At 43.8% G+C, this 22,915-nt stretch overlaps 1 protein-coding gene across 2 annotated transcripts in view; it reads right to left on the reverse strand.

The window, feature by feature from the left end:
- The window catches only part of elapor1 (endosome-lysosome associated apoptosis and autophagy regulator 1), a 67,119-nt gene that overhangs the window by 26,047 nt on the left and 18,157 nt on the right, over window positions 1–22,915 (reverse strand). For both annotated transcript variants that reach the window (XM_033042567.1, XM_033042566.1), the window contains exons 3-9: window positions 22,665–22,851; window positions 20,349–20,496; window positions 18,716–18,799; window positions 15,640–15,745; window positions 11,651–11,800; window positions 10,744–10,832; window positions 7,935–8,115 (exon numbers count right to left, since the gene is read on the reverse strand). In XM_033042567.1, coding sequence (XP_032898458.1) covers window positions 7,935–8,115; window positions 10,744–10,832; window positions 11,651–11,800; window positions 15,640–15,745; window positions 18,716–18,799; window positions 20,349–20,496; window positions 22,665–22,851 — 945 coding nt within the window. The remainder of the gene's footprint in view (window positions 1–7,934; window positions 8,116–10,743; window positions 10,833–11,650; window positions 11,801–15,639; window positions 15,746–18,715; window positions 18,800–20,348; window positions 20,497–22,664; window positions 22,852–22,915) is intronic.

The following is a 22,915-nucleotide window of genomic DNA, read 5'->3' on the forward strand; positions in this document are numbered from 1 at the left end:
TCTCCTCCAATCTTCTACTCACCCTCAAAGAAAGACACTAAGTGCTAGAATAGCACAACGGGTCAGGCAGCATCTCTAGAAGACATGGATAGGCAAAGTTTCGGTTTGGGACCCTACCTCAGACTCGTTCCATATAACTGTCCAAATGTATTTTTAATGTTGTTATAATACTTTGCTCAACAACCTCCTCTGGCAGCTCGTTCCATTACCCAACCACCTTCTGTGTGAAAAAGTTGCTGTTCAGGTTCATATTAAATCTTCCCCCTCGCACCTTACACCAATATATTCTGGTTCTTGGTTCCTCTACCCAGGGTAAAAGACTCTCTGCTTCACCCTATCTATTCCCTTCATGGTTTTATATACCTCAACTACTTCCTCGTTCCTCAGCAGTATTGCACTGCCAATAAGAACTCCAACTTCAAAGAAGGATAAATGCTGTCTGCCGCATGTCCTGACTAACGCTTATTCATCAACCAACAGTTCATCTGGATTATATGAGTCATGATGATTGTGTGGAATTGTTTGCCACATATCCTGCATTCGTGTCTACCAACCCTGAGCTAAGAAGAGGCATTATCCAAGTTCAAATCCTTCCTCCATCAGAAGGTCCCATCCTGAAACATTGTCTGTCCATTCCCTCCATAGATGCTGCCTGACCCACTGAGCTGCTTCACGAGTAGCCAATTCTAAAACTAGAGAGCACAGGTATAAAATGAGAGGGAAGAGAAAATACAAAGGCATCAAGGCAGTTTCCCTTCTTGTCCCAGAAGTGGATTCATTACAATTCATTACAATTGCCCCACTGTTTAAAATCGTTATTTACTGGACTTTATCTTGCGCTGAATGTTATTCCCTTTATCCTGTATCTGTACAGTGTGGAGGGCTTGATTGTACAGTCTTTGCATTGACTGGATGACACACAACAAAAAAAGCTTTTCACTGTACCTCGGTACACGTGACAATAATAAATTAAACTAAACTAGATATAAGAGGGATCTTTGGGCCAAAGGTTTTACTCAAATGGTAGTCCATATCTGGAATGAGCTGCCAGAGGAAGCACTATGATAGGATACGATAGAACTTTATTTATCCCAGGAGTGAAATTGATCTACCAAAAGTCATAAAACACAAGATACATGTAACATAAAAATAAAGTGACGAGTGGAAAGGATTGGGGATGTGCAAACGATGTGTTACGGTGAGCAGCCTTCACGAACCCCTGCAGTTCCTACGGTTATTAATCCCTTGCTCAGTCGTTCTATTTCACAACATTTCCACAGCCGCTGACAGCAGGACTGGAACTACCAGTTTCTAAAGCCTGTTCTGCATAAATATATCTGTAGGGTAATTTGCAACTTAAAGTGCAGCTCATAAAATTTGCCTGAGCAACCATTCTCTTTTATCTGTCCCTGAAAATTAAAACAATAAAACAATATTTAACTCCAACAAAATGGCTTATATTCCTGTGGAAACAAGGAACTGCAGATGCTTGTTTACAAAGAAACGCACAAAGTGCTGTAGTAACTCAGCGGGTCAGGCAGCATCTTGGGAGAGCATGGATAGGTGCCGTTTCAGATTGGGACCCTTCCTCAGGCTGTTATGCTCGGCTTATATTTCCCTCCTGTCACTGATCACGCAAGAAAGAATAAAAGTAAATTGACTTTCTCGTGATCCACGTACAGTGCTTTTTTGTTCGTGGACAGAAACATAGACATAGAAACATAGAAAATAGGTGCAGGAGTAGGCCATTCGGCCCTTCGAGCCTGCACTGCCATTTAATATGATCATGGCTGATCATCCAACTCAGTATCCTGTACCTGCCTTCTCTCCATACCCCATGGTCCCTTTAGCCACAAGGGCCACATCTAACTCCCTCTTAAATATAGCCAATGAACTGGCCTCAACTACCTTCTGTGGCAGAGAATTCCAGAGATTCACCACTCTCTGTGTGAAAATTGTTTTTCTCATCTCGGTCCTAAAAGATTTCCCGCTTATCCTTAAACTGTGACCCCTTGTGCTGGTGCACTTATCAATAGCAATTTAATCTACATTTATCAACAATTTTTTTACCATCTATATCCTCCCCTCTTCTGTGTCGATTTTCTGACCAATCAACTTCCAATTTACTAAACTAATAACTATAAAGTATGAAATCAACACATGTTAAAAAGTAAATATATTATTTAATATATACACTAATAATGTTTCAGAGACTTTTGTGTCACGAACTGCCACACAAAAGCTCTGTCTACGTACATCCAATACATGCTACCTCTAAGGTGATTGATAATTTATGGTAATACATGGAAAGTGTCCTGTCCTATGGCATCCTGGTGTGGTTTGCTAACTGCACCGTGGCTGAGAGGAGGGCGCTGCAGAGAGTTATAAAAACTGCACAGAGCATCACAAACGCTCAACTACCCTCCCTGGATGACATATACAGGGCCCGATGCTTGCGCCGGGCCACAAACATCAAGCAGGACACATCCCACCCTGCCAATCACCTTTTCACTCTGCTACCCTCTGGGAGGCGATACAGGTCTCTGAAAACTAAAAAATAGTTTCTACCCATGTGCGATAAAAGAACTTAATTCTAACAGAGAACACTGGGGAAGCACAATATAATTTGGGGTGCAAGATAATGCAAAATATTCTTTTAAAATATTTTTAATACCTATTTATTATTTTTTTACTGATTTGTGTATATGTGAGTCAATGGCTGTTGTGTTTGTTCTTTTTAAACCGAAGGAGATGCAATATTGTGCAATGACAATAAACGTATTCTATTCTATTCTAAAATAGGTACAGCTGATAAAAAGAAAAAATATTTTCAGACTTGAGGAGTTTGAATGTAAGACTTGTCAAAAAAGTATTTTGCATGGTGGAAGCAAAATGTATTTGAAAGGAAAATAACATTGCTTAAGAAAGAGGCTAACTTGGGTTGGCCTGTCAAATACTAGCAGAGGTTTGACTCAAAAAGCTGGAGTAACTCAGTGGGACAGACAGCATCTCTGGAGAGAAGGAATGGGTGACGTTTCGGGTTGAGACCTCTCGACCCGAAACATCACCCATTCCTTCTCTAAAGAGAATCTGCCTGGCCCACTGAGTTACTCCAGCTTTTTGTGTCTGTCTTCGGTTTAAGCCAGCATCTGCAGTTCCTTCTTACACACCAGCAGAGGTTTGCTGGGCCTATCATACTATGGCAATGATAAGAATGAAACTGTAGCCTCAGGTCGATAAAGTAAATGCAAATAGTTTAATCAATCGATCATAACTGCAAGCATAATTTAGCATGGGTGTAATGCAAACATCGCCAAATTATGACAAGTCTAACACCACATCTAACATCATCTTTGAATAATGGCCTCGAAAAATGGTGGCCCCTCATGTGTAATAAATGCAAAATGAATTTCACTGTGCAGTTGCATATCTATATAATTAAAAGTCTCATCTTGACCATTTCCTGTCTGCACTGTATATTGATTTTTTTTTAAACGCTACCATATATCGCTATGATCTCTTTGGCTATCTTAGTCACAGTCCTCCTCCGCTGAGCAGGCCCCGAAATTTTTTACCATCGATGGAAAATAAAAAAGTTATGAGTGTTTAAAAAGCCTTGAGATCCTCTCGCATGTAAATCACAGAGATGAAGGTAACGCCCCTTCCGAGGTGGGTGGGGTGGGGGGGCAGGATTATAAAACCCCGGATGCCTGAACATGACTCAGTCACTCTGTAAGATCGTGAGGGAGAGGCCACGACTCTCATTCTAGGCTGTGACTCAACTGAACTGTGAGTCTACAATGTACTTGCAATAAATGATTTGTTAACCCTTAATGAAAATGAAATGAGTTATTTGGCCTGCCCTGTACTTGAAACTGCAATGGAAATGAAATGAAAATGCAATGAGCTGTTTGGCCTTCCCTGTGCTTGAAACTGCAATGGCAATGGAAATGAAATGAAAATGCAATCAGCTGTTTGGCTTGGTCTGCCCTGTGCTTGAAACTGGAATGGCAATGGAAATGAAATGAAAATGCAATGAGCTGTTTGGCTTGGCCTGCCCTGTGCTTGAAACTGCAATGGCAATGGAAATGAAAATGTAATGAGCTGTTAAGCTTGGCGCCCTGTGCTTGAAACTGCAATAGCAATGGAAGTGAAATGAAAATGCAATCAGCTGTTTGGTCTGCCCTGTGCTTGAAACTGCAATGGAAATGAAATGAAAATGCAATCAGCTGTTAAGCTTGGCCTGTCCTGTGCTTGAAACTGCAATGGCAATGGAAATGAAATGAAAATGCAATCAGCTGTTTGGCTTGGCCTGCCCTGTGCTTGAAACTGCAATGGAAATGAAATGAAAATGCAATCAGCTGTTTTGCTTGGCCTGCCCTGTGCTTGAAACTGCAATGGCAATGGAAATGAAACAAAAATGCAATCAGCTGTTTGGCTTGGCCTGCCCTGTGCTTGAAACTGCAATGGCAATGAAAGTGAAATGAAAATGCAATCAGCTGTCTGGCCTGCCCTGTGCTTGAAACTGCAATGGGAATTGAAGTGAAATGAAAATGCAATCAGCTGTTTGGCCTGCCCTGTGCTTGAAACTGCAATGGCAATGGAAGTTAAATGAAAATGCAATCAGCTGTTTGGCTTGCCCTGTGTTTGAAACTGCAATGGCAATGGAAATGAAATGAAAATGCAATGAGCTATTTGGACTGCCCTGTGCTTGAAATGAAATGGAAATGAAATGAGTTGTTTGGCCTGCCTAAAACCACTAATTTTGGCCCACAAGGCTCCTATTAGCCGAGAAACCTGTCCATTTTGCCCAAAATGCCCGTATTAGCTCAGGGGGAGCATTTTGGCCCAAAAGGCCCGCCAGGCCAGGAAAAGTCCAGAAAAAGTGCCTTTCACTGAGATTTCACTGAGATTTTTTTTTTAATAGCCCCTTCGGCCCATCAGGTCTGTACTATCCCAGTAGGAGTCCCTTCGGCCCATCAGTAAGTATTCCCCCTGCAAATATTAAACCTCAGCCCAGTGTTTTTCTCCCTCCCTTCATTTGCTCCCTGTGAGATCCAGGTCAGGATAGACTTTCCTCCTTCATTGCTGTGATCTGCCGAAAAAGATGAAAAATGTCTAAAATGTATTCTCCACCCTCTCGCCCTTCTCTCTCACAGAGTCTCTGATCTGTTTTGGGCAGAATTTCTGGCAGTTTCTGAGCTGCCAGCCCACCAGGCTTGAGTGACTGAGCTGCCAGCCCACCAGGCCTGAGTGACTGAGCTGCCGGCCTACCAGGCCTGAGTGACTGAGCTGCCGGCCCACCAGGTCTGAGTGACTGAGCTGCCAGCCCACCAGGCCTGAGCGATTGAGCTGCCAGCCCAAGAATCCATTCGGCCCACAATGTCCATACTAGCCCTCTGGAAACCAGTCCCTTCAGCCCATAACACTCATACTAGCCCTCCAGAAAGCGCCCCCCCCCCCCCACCACCCTGGCTACCAATATTGGAATTGGAGGAGAGGTGGAATATTACGTTGGGGACCAGCCCTCCCGTGTGAACATGGGACCCAACGGGTCCCACTTAGTCTAATGTGACAAATAAAGCTCTGTTGAACTGAATTCATTTGCTCCATGACGGCATTCAAGTAACGTAATTAACCCATTGGATGACAGCAGAAACTTTTAACAGTGATGGAGTTAAACAAGGCCACATCTCTGCCCCAGTCTTTCTTGCCTCCTACAGACTTTACAGTGGAGCTCATCCACAGAATACATGGGAATCACGACATATCATAACATATGGGCAGCGTGGACAAGTTGGGCCAAAGGATCTGTTTCCATGCTGTATCATTCTCTGACTCTATTTATTAAACAGCTTTGTGTTAGCTCTGAAGATTCAAATCACCCAATCCTCAAAAGACACAAAGTGCTGGAGTAACTCAGTGGGTCAGGCAGCAACGCACAAGAACATTGATTGTTGACTTTTCAAGTTGGGATTCTTCTTCAAACTGATCCTTCAGAAGAAGAAAAATCTCAACCCGAAATGGTGCCTATCCATTCTGAGAATGTAGCATTCTCCAGGGATGCTACCTGACCCGCAGAGTTACTTTTTTTTTACTGAAACCCCTTTCCTGCCTCCCTTTTCCTGACTTATAAGTTTTCTTAAAAATAGATTTCGAAAAAGGATGGGTGACATTTCGGGTCAGGAGCCTTCTTCAAACTGAAGAGAAGCAAGCCGACCCCGCTGAGTTATGCCTGCACTTTGTGTCACTCAGGTAGGTTGCAATGGCTTCAGCTGTCACTGCAGAAGCCACGCAAGCACCTCTCCCAACAATCCTGCAAAATATAGGAATACAGGAAGAGATCTTAGATTAGAGATACCGTGTGGAAACAGGCCCTTCGGCCCACCAAGTCCGTGCCAACCAACTATCACCCTTACACTAGTTCTATCCTACACACTGGGGACAATTGTACAGAATCATGGGAAGGTTTAACTTATAAAGGTGCTCATCTTTGGAATGTCAGGGAAAACCCACGCGGTCACAGGGAAAATGTACAAACTCTGTACATAGTCAGGATCGAACCCGAGTCTCTGGTGCTCTGAGGCAGCAGCTCTACTGCTGTGCCACTGTGCTGCCCTTGGGTGAACGGGCAAACCTATTCAATTTTCCTTAGTCTCTTAATCCATTTACTTACTAAAAGTTTATCAACCACAATTTTGTTTTAAAAACAAGTAACTTATCTTCAATTTCTAAATTTTATTTATCTACTGGATGATGATCCATTCCTCCTTGAGGCCCGAATGGCCTGGATGGAATATTTAGATTCTGACCCCTGGCCCAGTTACAAATATGACAAATAACCATTTCAATCCAGGAATCAGATGGTTACCAAGGGGAACCAGAACTACTGAACCAGAACGACTGCACAAGACAGCGTGGGGAATTAATATACAACTGTACCATATGTTGCTCTGAAGAGGTACTTTCCATCGGATAATGTAGCAGAACATTTAACCTGGGGGGTGGGTAATAATGCAACTATGGTGTATCGAAGAGGCATAATAATACAATTCCAATCCAAGGAGTATTAAAGGAATTACCAAAATAGAGCCATAGAGACATATAGCACATAAACAAGCCCATCAGCCCAACTCATCCATACAAACCATGATGCCCCATCCAAGCTGGTCCCATTTTCCCACATTTGGCCCTTACCCCTCTGAACCTTTTCAACTTATGTTCCTGTCCAAATGTCTTTTAAATGGTGTTATTGGAACTGCCTCAACTACTTCCTCCAACAGCTCATTCTACATCCCCACTACCCTCTCGTGTGAAGCGGTTGCCCCTCAGGTTCCTATTAAATCTTTCCCCTCTCACCTTCAACCTATGTCCTCTGGTTCTTAATTCCCCTACCCTGGGTAAAAGACTTGGTGCAATTAAAGTTTGGTTACTGTAGTGAGTTGAGGAAGAGCGGAAAGGAGAGGGTCTAAAGGACAGGAGATTCCTTTGAGATTTTCATAATTGGGCTGCTGAAGATCTACAAGGTTTTTGGGAGGATCAATTCTCCATCATGAAACCCAGTCAAAGACTTTCAAGGAGTATCTCTCCCATAGCCACCAGCAGAAAACAAATCAGTCTGAAGAAGGGTCCCAACCCAAAGCATCAACTATCCATGTTCTCCAGAAATGCTGCCTGACCCGCTGAGTTACTCCAGCACTTTGTGTCTTTTTTTTTTGTAAACCGGCATCTGAAGTTCCTTGTTTCTACCCCCTTCAGATACTGTTCTGTTAATCATCTTGCTTGTTCAGGTCTTTATTCCAATCTGCTAAAAGAAAGCCAGCTGTCTCACATTCTGTATAAGTCCCTGAAATGTCATCTTACAACATGGTATTTTTCACGCAATCCTAGCTGATACGACAAATTGAGAGAAGAATGAAGTACAATTATTTCACCTTCAGATCCATCTGAGTAAAAGCCAAATGGACAAGGTTGGCAGCCGGTGGTATTGGCTGGGGCAAAGCCTGGGTTACAAGGCTTGCATGGCTTCTTGGCTCCCGAGTCAGGAAGCTTCACTGCTCCCATCACAACTTCGCTGCACAGCTTGGGCTCAATCCACTTGTACATGATCTGAGTCTGCAAGATAAGTAACATGAGGAAGATGTTAAAAATGCCTTCAGGTGTCGGGGGAAATAAAATAAACAGCATTAACCACCTCAGCTACTTTTTCCCCCCCAGATAGTTGTTAACTTTCAGTAATTTGGAGACGCAAGGTTCTTCAGTCTGAAGAAAGGTCCTGGCCCGAAACATCGCCAATCCATGTTCTCCAGAGATGCTGCCTGACCCGCTGAGTTACTCCAACATTTTGTATATTTTTTCAGTAATTTGGATTTCATTGAACATGGGTCATGATTCTACCCTTAAGTGTTTTCAAGTAACCTTTCCTGGTTGACTCTTTTAATGACAGCATTAGACCACAGAACGTAGATCTATAAAGCACAGGAACAGACCATTCGGCCCACAATGTCCATACAGAACAAGATGCCAGAAGAAACCGATCTCAGCTGCCTGCACGTGATCCGTATCTCTCCATTCCCTGCATATCCATGTGTCCATTTAAAAGCCTCAAACGCCACCATTTTTAATGTCTCCACCTTTTTTATGACCCCTGGCAGCAGGTTCCAGGCATCCACCACTCTCTGTGTACAACACTTACCTTGCACATCTCTTTAAACTCTCCAGCTTTTATTTTAAACAATCTTACAATTATGAAAACGACTCATTGCTGAGAAGAGAACCTATCTTTCCACAGTGCATACTCCTGAAACACTTTCAATCATTATTCCACAGCCCAGATATAGATCAAACTCCCCATGTCCCATCAGTGACTGTTTAGTTTAGTTTAGTTTATTGTCTCGTGTACCAAGGTACAGTGAAATGCTTTTTTTTTGTGGCGTGCTTTCTAGTCAGTGGAAAGACGAAACATGATTACAATCAACCCCTCCACAGTGGACAGATACAGGATAAAGGAAATAACGTTTAGATCAAGATAAAGTCCAGTAATGTCCGATTAAAGATAGTTCGAGAGTCTCCAATGAGGTAGATGGGAGGCCAGGACCGCTCTCTAGTTGGTGATAGGAGGTTTAGTTGCCTGATGAAAGCTGGGAAGAAACTGTTCCTGAATCTGGAGGTATGTGTTTTCACACTTCTGTACCTCGTTTATAGTTCCGTCATCATTATCACTCCCAAATGTCTGTCTGGCCCTTCTGAAAATGTTAATTTCTCTGTACTTTTATGCTGTGGTTCACCCAAACGTTTAGAAAATGTGGTATAAATGTCAGAGTCCCATTCCTGCAAGACCTTTACATCAGCCTGATATGAACTTGGCATCTTGTCCAGCGCGGACATCGAGGGCTGAAGGGCCAGTTCTTGTGCTGTTCTGTTCTGTGTTCTATGCTCCAGCAGAGGAACAATTTCCATCCCTGTCGCCCCTTTGAATTTGAATTTCTGCATTGCATTCACCTCCATGACAACCCCGCTTACAGGAGAAAGACGCAGAGCTATCTGGAAAGACCCTGAGTGCCAGAGGTGGATTTCCAGCTGGTATTAATAGCTTCAAGATGGGGTCAGGAGGATTCCATGTCACTGGGCCTCATGACACAGACAGCACTATTTTTTAAAAAGAGAGCTATTTCACAGTGTCCACTTGCATGGATAGTGTAAAAGCAGCTTGTTTTAGGATGAAAATGGTCAACGTCTGTGTGGTGCAGGTCCATGGTAACTGCGTTGTATTGAAATGTATCACATGTTACACTGAGTCAGAACTACATTCAGGTGACACATGTTGGCTGCAAATAACCGATGGGGAAATAAAACAGCACGTTTATATTCAGTGTTGTTGAATGTGTATTTACTATATCGGATCAAGGCTAGAATCTGACATGCAGGTCTGTGGTTGGTTCAGTCGCGGAGGCCGAGCTTTTTCTGGGACCTTTAAGAAACATTCCTGATTCTGCCTCTGCGTGGCTGGTATTCCTCACTCCCCACTCCCTAACGCCTTTAGCTAATGGACAGGATGACCTTGGAGCATTTCAATTTGGTCATCTGTGGATCATCAGCCTGACATAAACAAGGCTTGGGTCGCAGAATCACAACCAGTACATCAGGTACAGGTGAATGCTGACTCACTCTTGTAGGCTGATTATGTTCTAGTTGTGCTATTATGTTAGTTGTGTTCTGTTCTAACTAGGCAATTTATTATCACACGTATCAAAGGTACAGTGAGATTCTTTATTTGCATATATTTCAGTAAAGTATTATTTTACATAAGCACAATCTTAGATTAAGTACAAGGTGTGTACGTAGATTAAGTACAAAATTGTAAGCTGGTAACCCAATGCCTTCAGTATCTCAAAACAATAATTGTTCAAAGGCTTTTCAAGTTTAGAAGGTGACGCATATGTGTAAGGACGATAAAATACGAAAAGCTGGAGTAACTCAGCGGGTCAGGCAGCATCTCTGGAGGAAAAGGAATAGGTGACGTTTCGGGTCGAGACTCTTCATCAGATGCAGATGTCACCTATTTTTTTTCTCCAGAGATGTTGCCCGGCCCGCTGAGCTGCCTTGGCTTTTTGTCTCTATCTTCGGTTTAAACCAGCATCTCCAGTCCCTTCCTACGCATATGTGGAAGGAGGTTTGCTATAGTCCTTTATTGAACATTCTGCACATTCACTTTAATATAAAAATTGGTGCACTTCAACGTACCTGCCCTTCTGAATCGCACGGCGTGTGTGTGGAGAAATAGTCCTTCTCTGAGCACGGTTGCCGTTGCTTGCAAGTTCCTTGGCCAGGTTCTGATTCAGAAAGACACGACAAGTAATCTAATCTCAGTCCAAACTTGACAAATAAACTCAAACAGAACTATGAGAAAGACAGAAAAGCCCAAGGCATCTCTTTGTCAGCACTTGACAACCGTTAAAGCGAATAAATATTGTCATATGTATAAACCAACATCCTTCACTTCCATCTTTTCATCTCAAATTCCAAAGGGAAAAAAATAATTTCCATGCTATGTTCAATATGTTTGCCTGAAATTGCAATTTTAGCAGAGGCATTGGATAACTCGTGATGAGAGGAGAGATTTAAGCGGGACCTTTGGGGCAACGTTTTCAGTCAGACGATAGTCTGTATCTGGAACAAGCTGCCAGAGGAAGCTATTAAATGGTATACAATTACGACCTCTGAAAGACATATGGACAGAAAGGGTTTAGAGGGCTTTGGGCCAAATGCAGGCAAATTGGGACTTGCCCGGGATGCCAACTTGGGCGGCATGGAAAAGGTGGGCCAAAGGGCCTGTTTCCGTGCTGTAGCAGTACTATGAATTGAAGTAGATCAACACACAGGAGAGACAAATATCTGTTCCACTGGATGGTGGTGCAAATCCAAGCTACCAAAGTGAATGAATCTATTTCAAACATTAATTTTTCTTTAAGATACATTCAGTCACAAGATGTGGGTGTAAGTGGCAGGGCCAACATTGAATAAACTCCAGACAGACATTACCCATAGGCAAGATCGAACCCTGGTCTCTGGCAATGTAAGGCAGCAACTCTACCGCTGCGCGCAGTGCTGCCCTGTGCTGTCATAAGTCACAAGCTGAGTACAAACTTACCTGAATATTGGTCTTTATGACAGGTTAGGCAAGAGGTTGCACCTCTTGGAGAGTAGGTATTCCTTGGGCAGATGTCGCAATGGGAGGAGCCAGACTTTTCATTGAATGTACCAGGTTTACATGGGAAACATTCCGATGTGTAGGCCACCCCTAGACGCAGAGAAACAGGCAGAGAAACAGGACCAGAGAACAACAAGCGAGTGAGTGGATGGGTTGGCTGGTTTGATGTCAACACCTCCTATTATGTTTGATTTTTTTTTTTAAACAGACACAAAGTTCTTGCACAACAGCCACAAAGACTAAAGAAGGGTCCCAACCCGAAATGTCGCCTGCCCGTCCCCTCCACAGATGCTGCCTGACCCGTTGAGTTACTCCAGCACTTTGTGTCTTATTTTGTAAGTCAGCGTCTGCAGTTCCTTGTATCTACACAGGTCTACATCAGTTGCGCACAAAATTTGGTCAGTTTAGACTTTAGAGGTACAATGTGGAGACAGGTCCTTCAGCCCACCAAGTCCACAACAACAATACACTAACACAATCCTACACCCTAGTGACAAATTACAATTTACAGAAGCCAAGTAACCGACAAACCTAGGCATCTTTGGAGTGCGGGAGGAAACTGGAGCACCCAGACAAAACCCATGTAGTCACAGGGAGAACATACAAATTCCGTACAGACAGCACCCTTTGTCCGGATCGAACCCAGGTCTCCGGCGCTGTAAGGCATCAACTCTATCGCTTCGCCACCATGCTACAATTGTTGAGCTACATTACGCTAGAATTGACTAAGTTGAGCTTGAGAAGGAGCTAACACCAAGCTGGGCTAGAAGTTCATTTTTCCCAGGACAAGTAAGTCCACGATGTTGCCAGGGCTCGAGGGACTTTATTCTTTGGAGTGCAGGAGGCTGAGGGATGATCTTATAGAGGTGTATAAAATATTATAGAGGGAATAGGGTGATTGCACACTTTTACCCAGAGTAACAGAATCAAGAGCTAGAGGGCATAGGTTTAAGATGAAAGGGGAAAGATTTAATAGGAACCTGAAGGGCAAATTTCTCACATGGAAGGTGGTGGGTATATGGTACGAGCTGCCAGAAGAGGTAATGAGGCAGGTACTATAACAACATTTAAAATACATTTGGACAGGTATATGGACAGGAAATGTTTAGAGCTACATGTGCCAAACATTGGCAAAATCATGAGAGGAATAGATCGGGTAGATGCACAGTCTCTTACCCAGAGTAGGGGAATGGAGAACCAGAAGACATCGGTTTAAGGTGAGGGGGGAAAGATTTAACAGGAACCTGAGGGGTAACTTTTTTTTTGTTAGAAAAAGGTGGTGGGTGTATGGAACGAGCTACCGGAGGAGGTAGATGAGGCGGGTACTATCGCAATGTTTAAGAAACATTTAAACAGGTACATGGATAGGACAGGTTTAGACGGATATGGGCCAAATGCAGGCGGTGGGACCAGTGCAGATGGGGCATGTCGGTTAGCGTGGGCAAGTTGGGCTGAAGGGCCTATGTCCATGCTTTATGAGTCTATGACTCTATGCCCTACATTTAAAACTGGATAACGTTTGTGTAGAATGAGAATATTTGACCAGTTCTGCCTGAATAGATTTATTGTTGTACACACTACATAACTCTCACTTATCATTTCAAATTTACATTGTTTCATGCATCCCAGTTCAATGATAATTTTGGGTTGTAGACCCCTTGTCACTCTGAATAGGACAAGGTTGCAACAGAAAACATTACGCAAGAAATGACTGGCGCTCGAGTGCTGGAAAATGGCATAGGCTGAAACTGCACAGCACGACGACAACAAACTTTCCTCGTGATGGAACAGAAAGTGGCTCTGCGTATGCAGTAGCATTTTCCAAATGCACAAAAACAGCCACTGGTGATAAAACACTGGCTAAAAATAATCCTCTGAATTTCACTGTAATTCTACATGGTCACTGAGAAAGTTTAACATTTGCTGCAGAAAATGCCACATTTCACTATCAAAGCTCATGATTTTTTTTAAAACCTTCCATGAACAACTGGAGACTAAAACCCTGAAAATGATCTGAATATTTTCCATCATCGTTGATTAATTCTCTCCCAACATAACTTTCAGGTCAAACATAAAACCTGTACATCATGGTAATCTGTCAAAAGGAATGCGGTGACCCAGTAAATTGCAGAAACTATGTGTACCAAATCCTTTCTGGCAGGCTAAAGATATCATGGGTCCAGACACTTGTGATGAAGGTTTTTGGTGCTGATTTAGGTCAGACTCCCAAATGATAAAGTTCCTTTCCCTGAAAAAAAAAGCACCATCTTTGGATTCAAATACAATGAAAGAAAAGAACGTGTAGGAAGGAACTGCAGAACCAATGACTGGAGATCAAAATCCACAATAAACCAACCCAAAATGACTAGATCAGTGGGGATTCCTTAAAAAAAATTAAAGGGTTATGATTCAGATGGATAAATCTGCACACATAGCAATGCCATTATTGTTCGACTTTGATGCCATTCACAAAGAGAACCAGCATCTGCAGTTCTTTGTTTCTTCACCAGGATGTCACCTGGGCTTGTGGACTTGACAACCTATAAGTGAGTGGTTCGACAGGCTAGGATTGTTTTCCTTTCGAGCATAGGATGTTGATGAGGGATCTTATTGAGGTGCACAAGATCTTGCGGGGCATGGATAAAGTGGATAATAATAATATTAATGGATGGGATTTATATAGCGCCTTTCTAATACTCAAGGCGCTTTACATCGCATTATTCATTCACTCCTCAGTCACACTCGGTGGTGGTAAGCTACTTCTGTAGCCACAGCTGCCCTGGGGCAGACTGACGGAAGCGTGGCTGCCATTCTGCGCCTACGGCCCCTCCGACCACCACCAATCACTCACACACATTCACACACAGGCAAAGGTGGGTGAAGTGTCTCGCCCAAAGACACAACGACAGTATGCACTCCAAGCGGGATTCGAACCGACTACCTTCCAGTCGCCAGCCGAACACTTAGCCCATTGTGCCATCTGTCGTCCCAATGCTCAGTCTTATTCCCAGAGTAGAGGATTCTAAAACTAGAGGGCACAGGATTAAGATGAGAGGGGAGAGATTTAAGAGGGGCCTCAGGAGCAGCTTTTTCATTCAGAGGGTAGTGTATCTTAAATGAGCTGTCAAAGGAAGCTATAGAAGTGGATATAATTACGACTTTCCAAATGTCTTTTAAATTTGGACAGATATGGATACAAAGGATTCAGAGAGGGCAATGGTCCAAATGCAGGTATAAGGGACTTGCCCAATTTGGTTGGCATGATATGAGGAGACTGTTTCCATGCTGAACTGCTCTACGACTGCGTCCATAAAAACAATCTAGGAGATTAAGTAGACAGAATACTCTGCCAGAAGCAGTATTTTACAAGTCAGATGATTCCCTCTTGCTCTGCATTGAGCCGCCTCTCCTCCACTCACCTTACATTGGAAACATCTCAGTGATTCACACAGCACCCGGTCTTAAGTTCATAAGTTCCTGGAGCAGAAGTAGGCCATTCGGCCCATCGTCTACCCTGCCATTCAATCATGGCTGATCTATTTTTCCCTCAACCCCATTCTCCTGGCTTCACCCCATAACCCATGACACCCTTACTAATCAAGAATCAGTCAATCTCCATCAATATTCATTGACTTGGCCTCCACAGCTGTATGTGGCAATGAATTCCACAGATTCACCAGCCTCTGACTAACGATACTCCTTCTCATCTCCTTTTTAAAGGTATGTCATTTTATTCTGGGACAATGGCCTCTGGTCCGAGACTCTCCCAGTAGTGGAAACATCCTCTCCACATGCATTCTATGCAGACCTTTCTCTAGTCGGTAATTTTCAATTATGTGCCCCCTCCCCCTCATCCTTCTAAAGCAATGACAATATCTGTACCACTTAATTTATTTTATTTTAAGAGATAATGAATCAGTTTGGTGTACCTGTGATAAGAATGTTTCTGATGAGAACTGGCTTTGGTTGCTTCATGCCCAGCGAAAACCTTGTTGTTTGCCAGTACAGGACATTGTTACCCCGATTCAATTTGGCCTTTTAAGAAAAAGACAGCACATTGCAAAATCTGAAATATATAGCATATATATACCCGGTAGAGGTAAACAGTAAAATAGGTGCAAGTAAGATGATAATACCATTGCTCATATGACTGAGGAATATGGAAGAAGATTTTTAATGATTTGCAAACACCATAGCGGGCGGATTTTTGTTTCCACGGGCATTAGCTGATTAGTAAAAACAATTCTGTACCTTGAGGCAAGTTAAAAATCTACAGCAGAGAATCAGTTGGATTGCAAGTGTAGCAGGGTGAAGTGATTGCAAATGTTTAAGAGACATCTGGGTCCAAGATCAATCTGATTGAGAACCAAAGTGAAGAAGACATTCTCTGGAGTCATACCGCATGGAAACATGCCCCTTGGCCACTGACTCCAGTCTAATATCAGGCACTTACCACCCTCTGTGTAAAAAACCTGCCCCTTACATCTACTTTAAACTTTGCCCCTCTCAATTTAAACCTCGATGGTTCAATGGTATTTGTCACATGTGCAACTGCACAGTGAAATTCTGTTTGCATATTTACACATGCAGACGCCTCCATGTTTCAGCGCCATTTCCAAAGTACAAAGTCCGGTCCACCTGCATGGTTTGGAGCAGTTCCCGATCTAGGTAACCCCAAGTTCCTGCAGTGCCTTCGTCTCGTATCCGTGGTTCCATGGCACCTCTGGAAAGCCTATCCCTCGTTTAAGTTGAGGACATAGGTTCAAGCTGAGAGGGGCAAAAACTCTACCCTGTGCCCCACCGAGTCTCACACCAACTTCTCCCCTCCCCATCTCCTTCTACCTACATTCCTTCCTCTGGCTTCACAATTCTCAACTCTTTTATTCTTATCTCACAACTTTTGTATTTTTAATTCTGCCCTGGGAAAATGTTCTGACTGTCTACCCTGCCCACGCCTATCATCATTTTATATACGTCTCCCCTCAGCCTCTGACATTCCAGAGAATACAGTCCAAGTCTATTCAACCTCTCATAGGTAAAACCCATGGTGAAATTCAGGTCGCATTCTGGTAATCCTATTGGCTGCATGGTCTAAGCCCCTGTGATTTACCAATTCTAAGTGAGGACAAATTCATTTCGGAAGCACTTCATTGTTTTTCCAAGGAGCCTGGTGGTTCGATGACTGCCGTCAAACTCCATTTTAGCTCAGAGGCCTGTTAGCAAGATGGCGGATGTGCGGGAGTGGGCGCCGTCTGTGTATGGCAGCCTGCCCGCAGTCCGTCTCTACACCTTTCTTTATTTTATTTTATTTTAAGTCATGTTAAAAAATGTTAGTGGAGGTCTTCTATGTGGGGGGTGGGGGTGGGGAAGGGGGAAACTTTATTTCTTAGTCCCCTACCAGGTTGGAGAGGCAGCATCCCTCCGTGCTGTTTCTTCGCCCCGTCCTCGCGGCCTACCATCGAAAATGGAGCGGCGTTTTCCTGTCGGAACCGGCTGGGACTACAGCTTCGGCGGCGGTGGCGCAGCGCTGGGATACCAACACGGAGCGGGCGATGCCTACCGGGTCGCCGTGCGGTAAGCTCCGGAGCGCTTTGGCCGCCGACTCCCAACATCGCGGAGCTGTGGCTGCGGGCCTCCGGCCGCGGGCGGCGCTGGATTTGGAGCGCCGCAGAGCCAGGGATCGAGTTCGCCGGGGTCGGAGCTCCAACCGGCGCGGCCTGAGGACTACGAGTGCCGCGGTCTCCGGTCTCCGGGGAGGGGACAGCCGCTCCAGACTTTTCCAAGCCGCTGAGGAATGTTTCACCCGACGCCGATGTTCCATCTTTACGGATGGGCCCTGACCTCGGGTGTTTCACAGAGGAAGAGGACTTAACTTTCTGGTGTCTTTCCCCACAGTGGAAATGTTTTGATTCTGCTGTGGGGGGATGTTTGTGTTGAACTCTATAATATGTTGTGTCCATTTTTTATTCGTTTTTTTTTAAACCTTTTTCTATGGTTTGCAATGGAACTTATTATTTAATTTATGTGAAGCACTTTGGGGTCAATGCAAGTTGACTTAAAATGTGCTATATAAATAAAGTTTACTTACTTACTTACTTACTAACCCTTGCATCACACCCATGAACTTTAAAACTTGTAAAATGAAGAAAGAAAATAGGATAATGAAAAGAGTGTGCCTAATGAGCAAATGACCCTGGAGTGATTACAATATTGTCTGCCTTGTCAAGAGTCATAATGGCATTTGCTGTTAGTTAAGAATGCCTGGCATTCAAGTTAAGTCATTTAATACTCATTGAGGTCAGTCATTTCTCCCCACTGGATACCAAACTTTCTCAGAACAATAGGTTGATCATAAACTGACAATCAGCTGCAAATTAAAAGTTTACTAGATTAAAAGTTGGCATGCCAAAGTGATGAGTAAATCCAACACACACAAGAGGAGACATTGTGAAACTTCCTCGTTTAGAGATACAGCGTGAAAATAGGCCCTTCGGCCCATTGTCCAGCGATCGCCCGTGCACACTACTTCTGTCCCACGCACTAGGGACAGTGCCAATTAACCTACAAACCCATGGAAAATGCGAGGAAACTGGAGCTACCACTGCCAGCGACAAGGGGAGGCAACAGTGTTGCAGCGGGTAGAGCTGCTGCCCCACAGCACCAGAAACCCGGGTTCGACCCTCACCTCGGGTGCTGTCAGGGTGGAGTTTGCATGTTCTACCTGTGGCCGGGTGGGTTTCCTCCGGGTGAGTTTACATCAGACTTCAGAGATACAGCATGGAAACAGGCTCTTGGTCTCACCGACAAAAAGAAAATTGCGGAGAACTTTGCACCACCAAGTTGAAAAGGGGGTTCAGCAAACACGAGCTAGTGAGATGCTCAACCAACGGGATTTCCCAGTGTTTAGAAAGAGATCACAATTTTATTGATTCAAGGAGCATTTCTTAGAATTTAAAAAGCGTAGAGATTTAAGGGTAGGGATTGAAATATATTTAATATGCGTACCGTTTGACGGTTCCATTGATTTCTTTCTGTTTTCTTCATCCATTTATGCTCATTCTCTACTGATTGACACTGGTCATTCTGAACCTGTGGAGAAATAATTGTTACAGCATGTCAATAAATTGGAAAGGGTCTAGAGGAGATTGTTCCTGGGCTTGTGGGCTTGAGTTACAAGGAGAGTTTGGATAAGCTGGGACTTTTTCTTTGGAGAGTAGGAGGCGGAGGGGTGAGTTTATTGAGGTGTACAAGGTCTTGAGGGGCATCGATAAAGTGAACGCTCAACAGTCTTTTTCCCAAGATAGAGGATTCTAAACCCAGAGGGCATAGGATTAAGGTGAGACGGGAGAGATTTAAGAGGGACCTCTGGGGCCACTTTTTCACTCAGAGGTTAGTTAGTATCTGGAATGAGCTGCGAGAGGAACCTATATAAGCAGATGCAATTATGACTTTTAAAAGACATTTGGACAGATATATGGACAAGAATGGTTTAGAGGGATATGGACAACTACAGGCAAATGGGTCAAGTCCAATATGGACAAGGAGGCCAGGAGGGCCTGTCTCTATACATCTCTATGACAAATTAAAATTTGCAGAACCCAATTAACCTACAAACCTGTATGTCTTTGGAGTGCGAGAGGAAACCAAGGCATTAGGAGAAAACTCATGCATTGACAGGAAAAACGTACAAACTCCGTACAGACAGCACCCGTAGTCAGGATCGAACCCGGGCCTCTGGCGCTGTAAGACAGCAGCTCCACCACTACCATGCTGCACAACGGTTCTCTTGCATTGAACCAGTACAGAGTTGATGGGCCAAATGTCCACCTTCTTTCTGCCAGTATTCAAGACTGTAACAATCTCAGATTCAACTTCACAACTTGGTTTTAAATGGGCGACGCTGTCCTTTCCGATGGCTCCAATATCTTTTTAACACACCGATCAAATTATAAATTAAAGTCACAATTTCAGCAACATTATGAGATTTATGTTTGCAACCAAGATTGCTTCTTTTTTTTTTAGAAATACAGCACGGAAACAGGCCCTTCGGCCCCACGCCGACCAGCGATCCCCTCACATTAACACTACCCTCCACACACTAGGGACAATTTTTACATTTACCAAGCCAATGAACCTACACACCTGTATATCTTTGGAGTGTGGGAGGAAACCGAAGATCTCGGAGAAAACCCACGGGGAGAACGTACAAACTCCATACAGACAGCACCCGCGGTCGGGATCGAACCCGGGTCTCCAGCGCTGCATTCACTGTCAGGCAGCAACTCTACCGGTGCGTCACCATGACTGCTATTCTCTCACATCCCTTCTTCTTTCATCCAATAAGCAATGAAAGTTACTGACGAGATAATTAACTGCATTTTCTGAGCCAGAAACAAAACTTTATCTGTAGTGCATCTATAAAATGTTCATAAGAACATTTCATAGGAACTGTGGATGCAGGAATCTTGAGTGAAGCACAAAGTGCTGGAGGAACTCAGCGGGTCAGGCAGCATCTCTGGATGGATATGTGACGTTTCGGGTCGGAACCCTGCCTGACCAGCTGAGTTACTCCAGAATGCTGCTTTAAAATGTTCATAATGTCATTCAACAGACACCTATAACTTTGTTAATTACTTACAAAGAACTTGAAGAGGATTGTCGTGTCAGGGTAGAGATATTCAAACGATACGTTGCCAGATTGTTTCAGGGTCACAGCATACATCAGCGCTGCCGTACACTCGTCGTTGTTGGAAGCTATGAAGTCACCTTCAGGAGTCCACATTGACCTGTTGAAATTTCATGGAAAAACAAAGTTCAAATTTACCACATGTGATAATGCTCCAGTTGATCAATCTTGCTCAGTGCATCCCATTGTAAATGGCAGGACCCTTATGAGCATTGATGTTTAGTTTAGTTTAGTTTATTATTGTCACGTGTACCAAGGCACAGCGAAAAGCTTTTAGGTTGCGTGCTATCTAGTCAGAGGAAAGTCTATACATGATTAAAATCAAGCCATCCACAGTGTACAGAGACAGGAGAAAGGGAATAATGTTTAGTGCAAGATAAAGTCCAGTAATATCCAATTAAGAGTAGTTTGAGGGCCTCCAATGAGGTAGATGGGAGGTCAGGACTGCACTCGATTTGGTGATAGGATGGTTCAGTTGCCTGATAACAACTGGGAAGAAACTGTCCCTGAATCTGGAGGAGTGCGTTTTCACACTTCTGTACCTCTTGCCTGATGGGAGAGGGTAGATGAGGAAGTGTCCGGGGTGAGACTCATCCTTGATTGTGCTGGTGGTCTTGCTGAGGCAGCATGGAGATATTGTGAATGGGAGGTGGATTTACGTGATGCACAGGGCTGTGTCCGCAATTCTCTGCAATTTCTTGCGGTCTTGGATGGAATTGTTTCCAAACCATGCAGTGATATATCCTGATAAAATGCTTTCTAGGACGTATCTGTTGAAAGCATTTAAGGATCTTGGTGTGCAACTATAGAAGTATTTAAAATTGTGAGGGGCATAGAAAGGGTAGCTACTGCACATCATTTTCCCGGGACATAGACCAAAGGTGAGAGGGATAAAGTTTAAAGGAGATTTACAAGGCAAGTTCTTTTTTTACTCAGAGAGTGCTAAATGCCTGGAACACACTGCCAGGGGAGGTGATGGAAGCCGATACAACAGCACCATTTAAAAGGCATTTAGACAAGCACTGGGGCAGGCAGTGATGGAGGGGTAGTGACCACGTGTCATGTCTACTCTATATGAGAAAAGCCCATTCCAGGGAACATCCTGGCGAATCACTTCTACACCCTCTTTATTGCTGGCACACCCTTCCTGTAATGTGGCGACCAGAACTGAAAACAATACTCTAGTGGGGACTGATCAATGTTTGGTCTAGCTGCAACATGGCATCCTGACTCCTGTACCCACTCTTGGTGAAACTTTCTTCCATACATGGATTTTACCTTTTTTTCTTGGCCGTTCTGTATTTTCCTCCGGTGACACAAGAGTAAAATACACAGAGAAAATGGGGACACATTCAACTGATGAAAATAATCGCGGTATATCTGTGATTCATCAATATGTATCTACGGTCTCTGAAGGTTCCAAACGAGAGTGCACACTCAGTAAAACACTCTGAGATAAACACAAAGTGCTGGAGTAACTCAGCGCATCAGGCATCATCTCTGTAGAAAAAGGATACGTGACGTTTCGGGTCGGAACCCTTCTTCAGATCGCTCTCTTTAAATATAGCAAGGGTTGAACATTGTGCCTTTCAAACTGGGGATAATTTATTGTGCTATTTTCTACCTCACACATTATCATGCGATAACACACAGGCTTGTAGGATTAGATCTATTAGTGTCACGTGTGCTTTGGTTTTGCATGCTATTCAATGAGATCAAATAATACTTGACATAAATATAATCAATCTAAACTCAAGTACAACTGGTAGAGCAAACATTTAGACAGGTACAGGGATAGGATGGGTTTAAAGGAATATAGCCCAAAGTTAGTGTACATGCAGAATGTTGGTCGATGTGTGCAAGTTGGGCCGAAGGGCCTTTTTTCACACTATAACTCAATAACTCAAAGAAAAAGAAAGGGCGGAATATAGTTCTCAGTAATATAGCGTAATAGTTTCATAGATAAAGTCCAATGTCCGTAATCGGGTGGAGGTGAATCGGACAGTGCCCCAGTTTATGGAAGAAATGCTCAGAAGGCTGATAACAGAGGGGAGGAAGCATTTCCTGCGTCTGGTGGTGCACGGTTTTTAGCGTCTGTACCTTCTGCTGGACGGGAGTGGGAAGAAGGAATGACCGTGGTGGGACAGGGACAAGTCTGTAACAAAGCAAGAAACTATCATAACAAATAGATAAACATGTTTCAGAGAGCATCAGGGGGAATAATCAGTTCTCCAAACACGAGATTGGTTGAAGCGCAGATTTACTTACATAGTACAGTTCTCAGCTGAGTCTTCCAGCGAGGCATCCTGAGCTGCAGCCGAGTTAACAAACCCTGGTGGGACAGTCACCCACTCGTTGAACTCAATACCAGTGCCGAGGGAGTAAGTGCCAACTATGCAGTCTTTGCACAATTGGTCCTTCATGTCCAAAAACTGACCCGCTTCACAGGAGAAAGCTGCAAAAAGGTACAAAATCCACATCAGGAATGTTGGCAAGGCTGCCAGTTCAGTCAAAACTCA

The sequence above is a fragment of the Amblyraja radiata genome, chromosome 24, assembly GCF_010909765.2.
Source record: "Amblyraja radiata isolate CabotCenter1 chromosome 24, sAmbRad1.1.pri, whole genome shotgun sequence".
Taxonomy (NCBI): Eukaryota; Metazoa; Chordata; class Chondrichthyes; order Rajiformes; family Rajidae; genus Amblyraja; species Amblyraja radiata.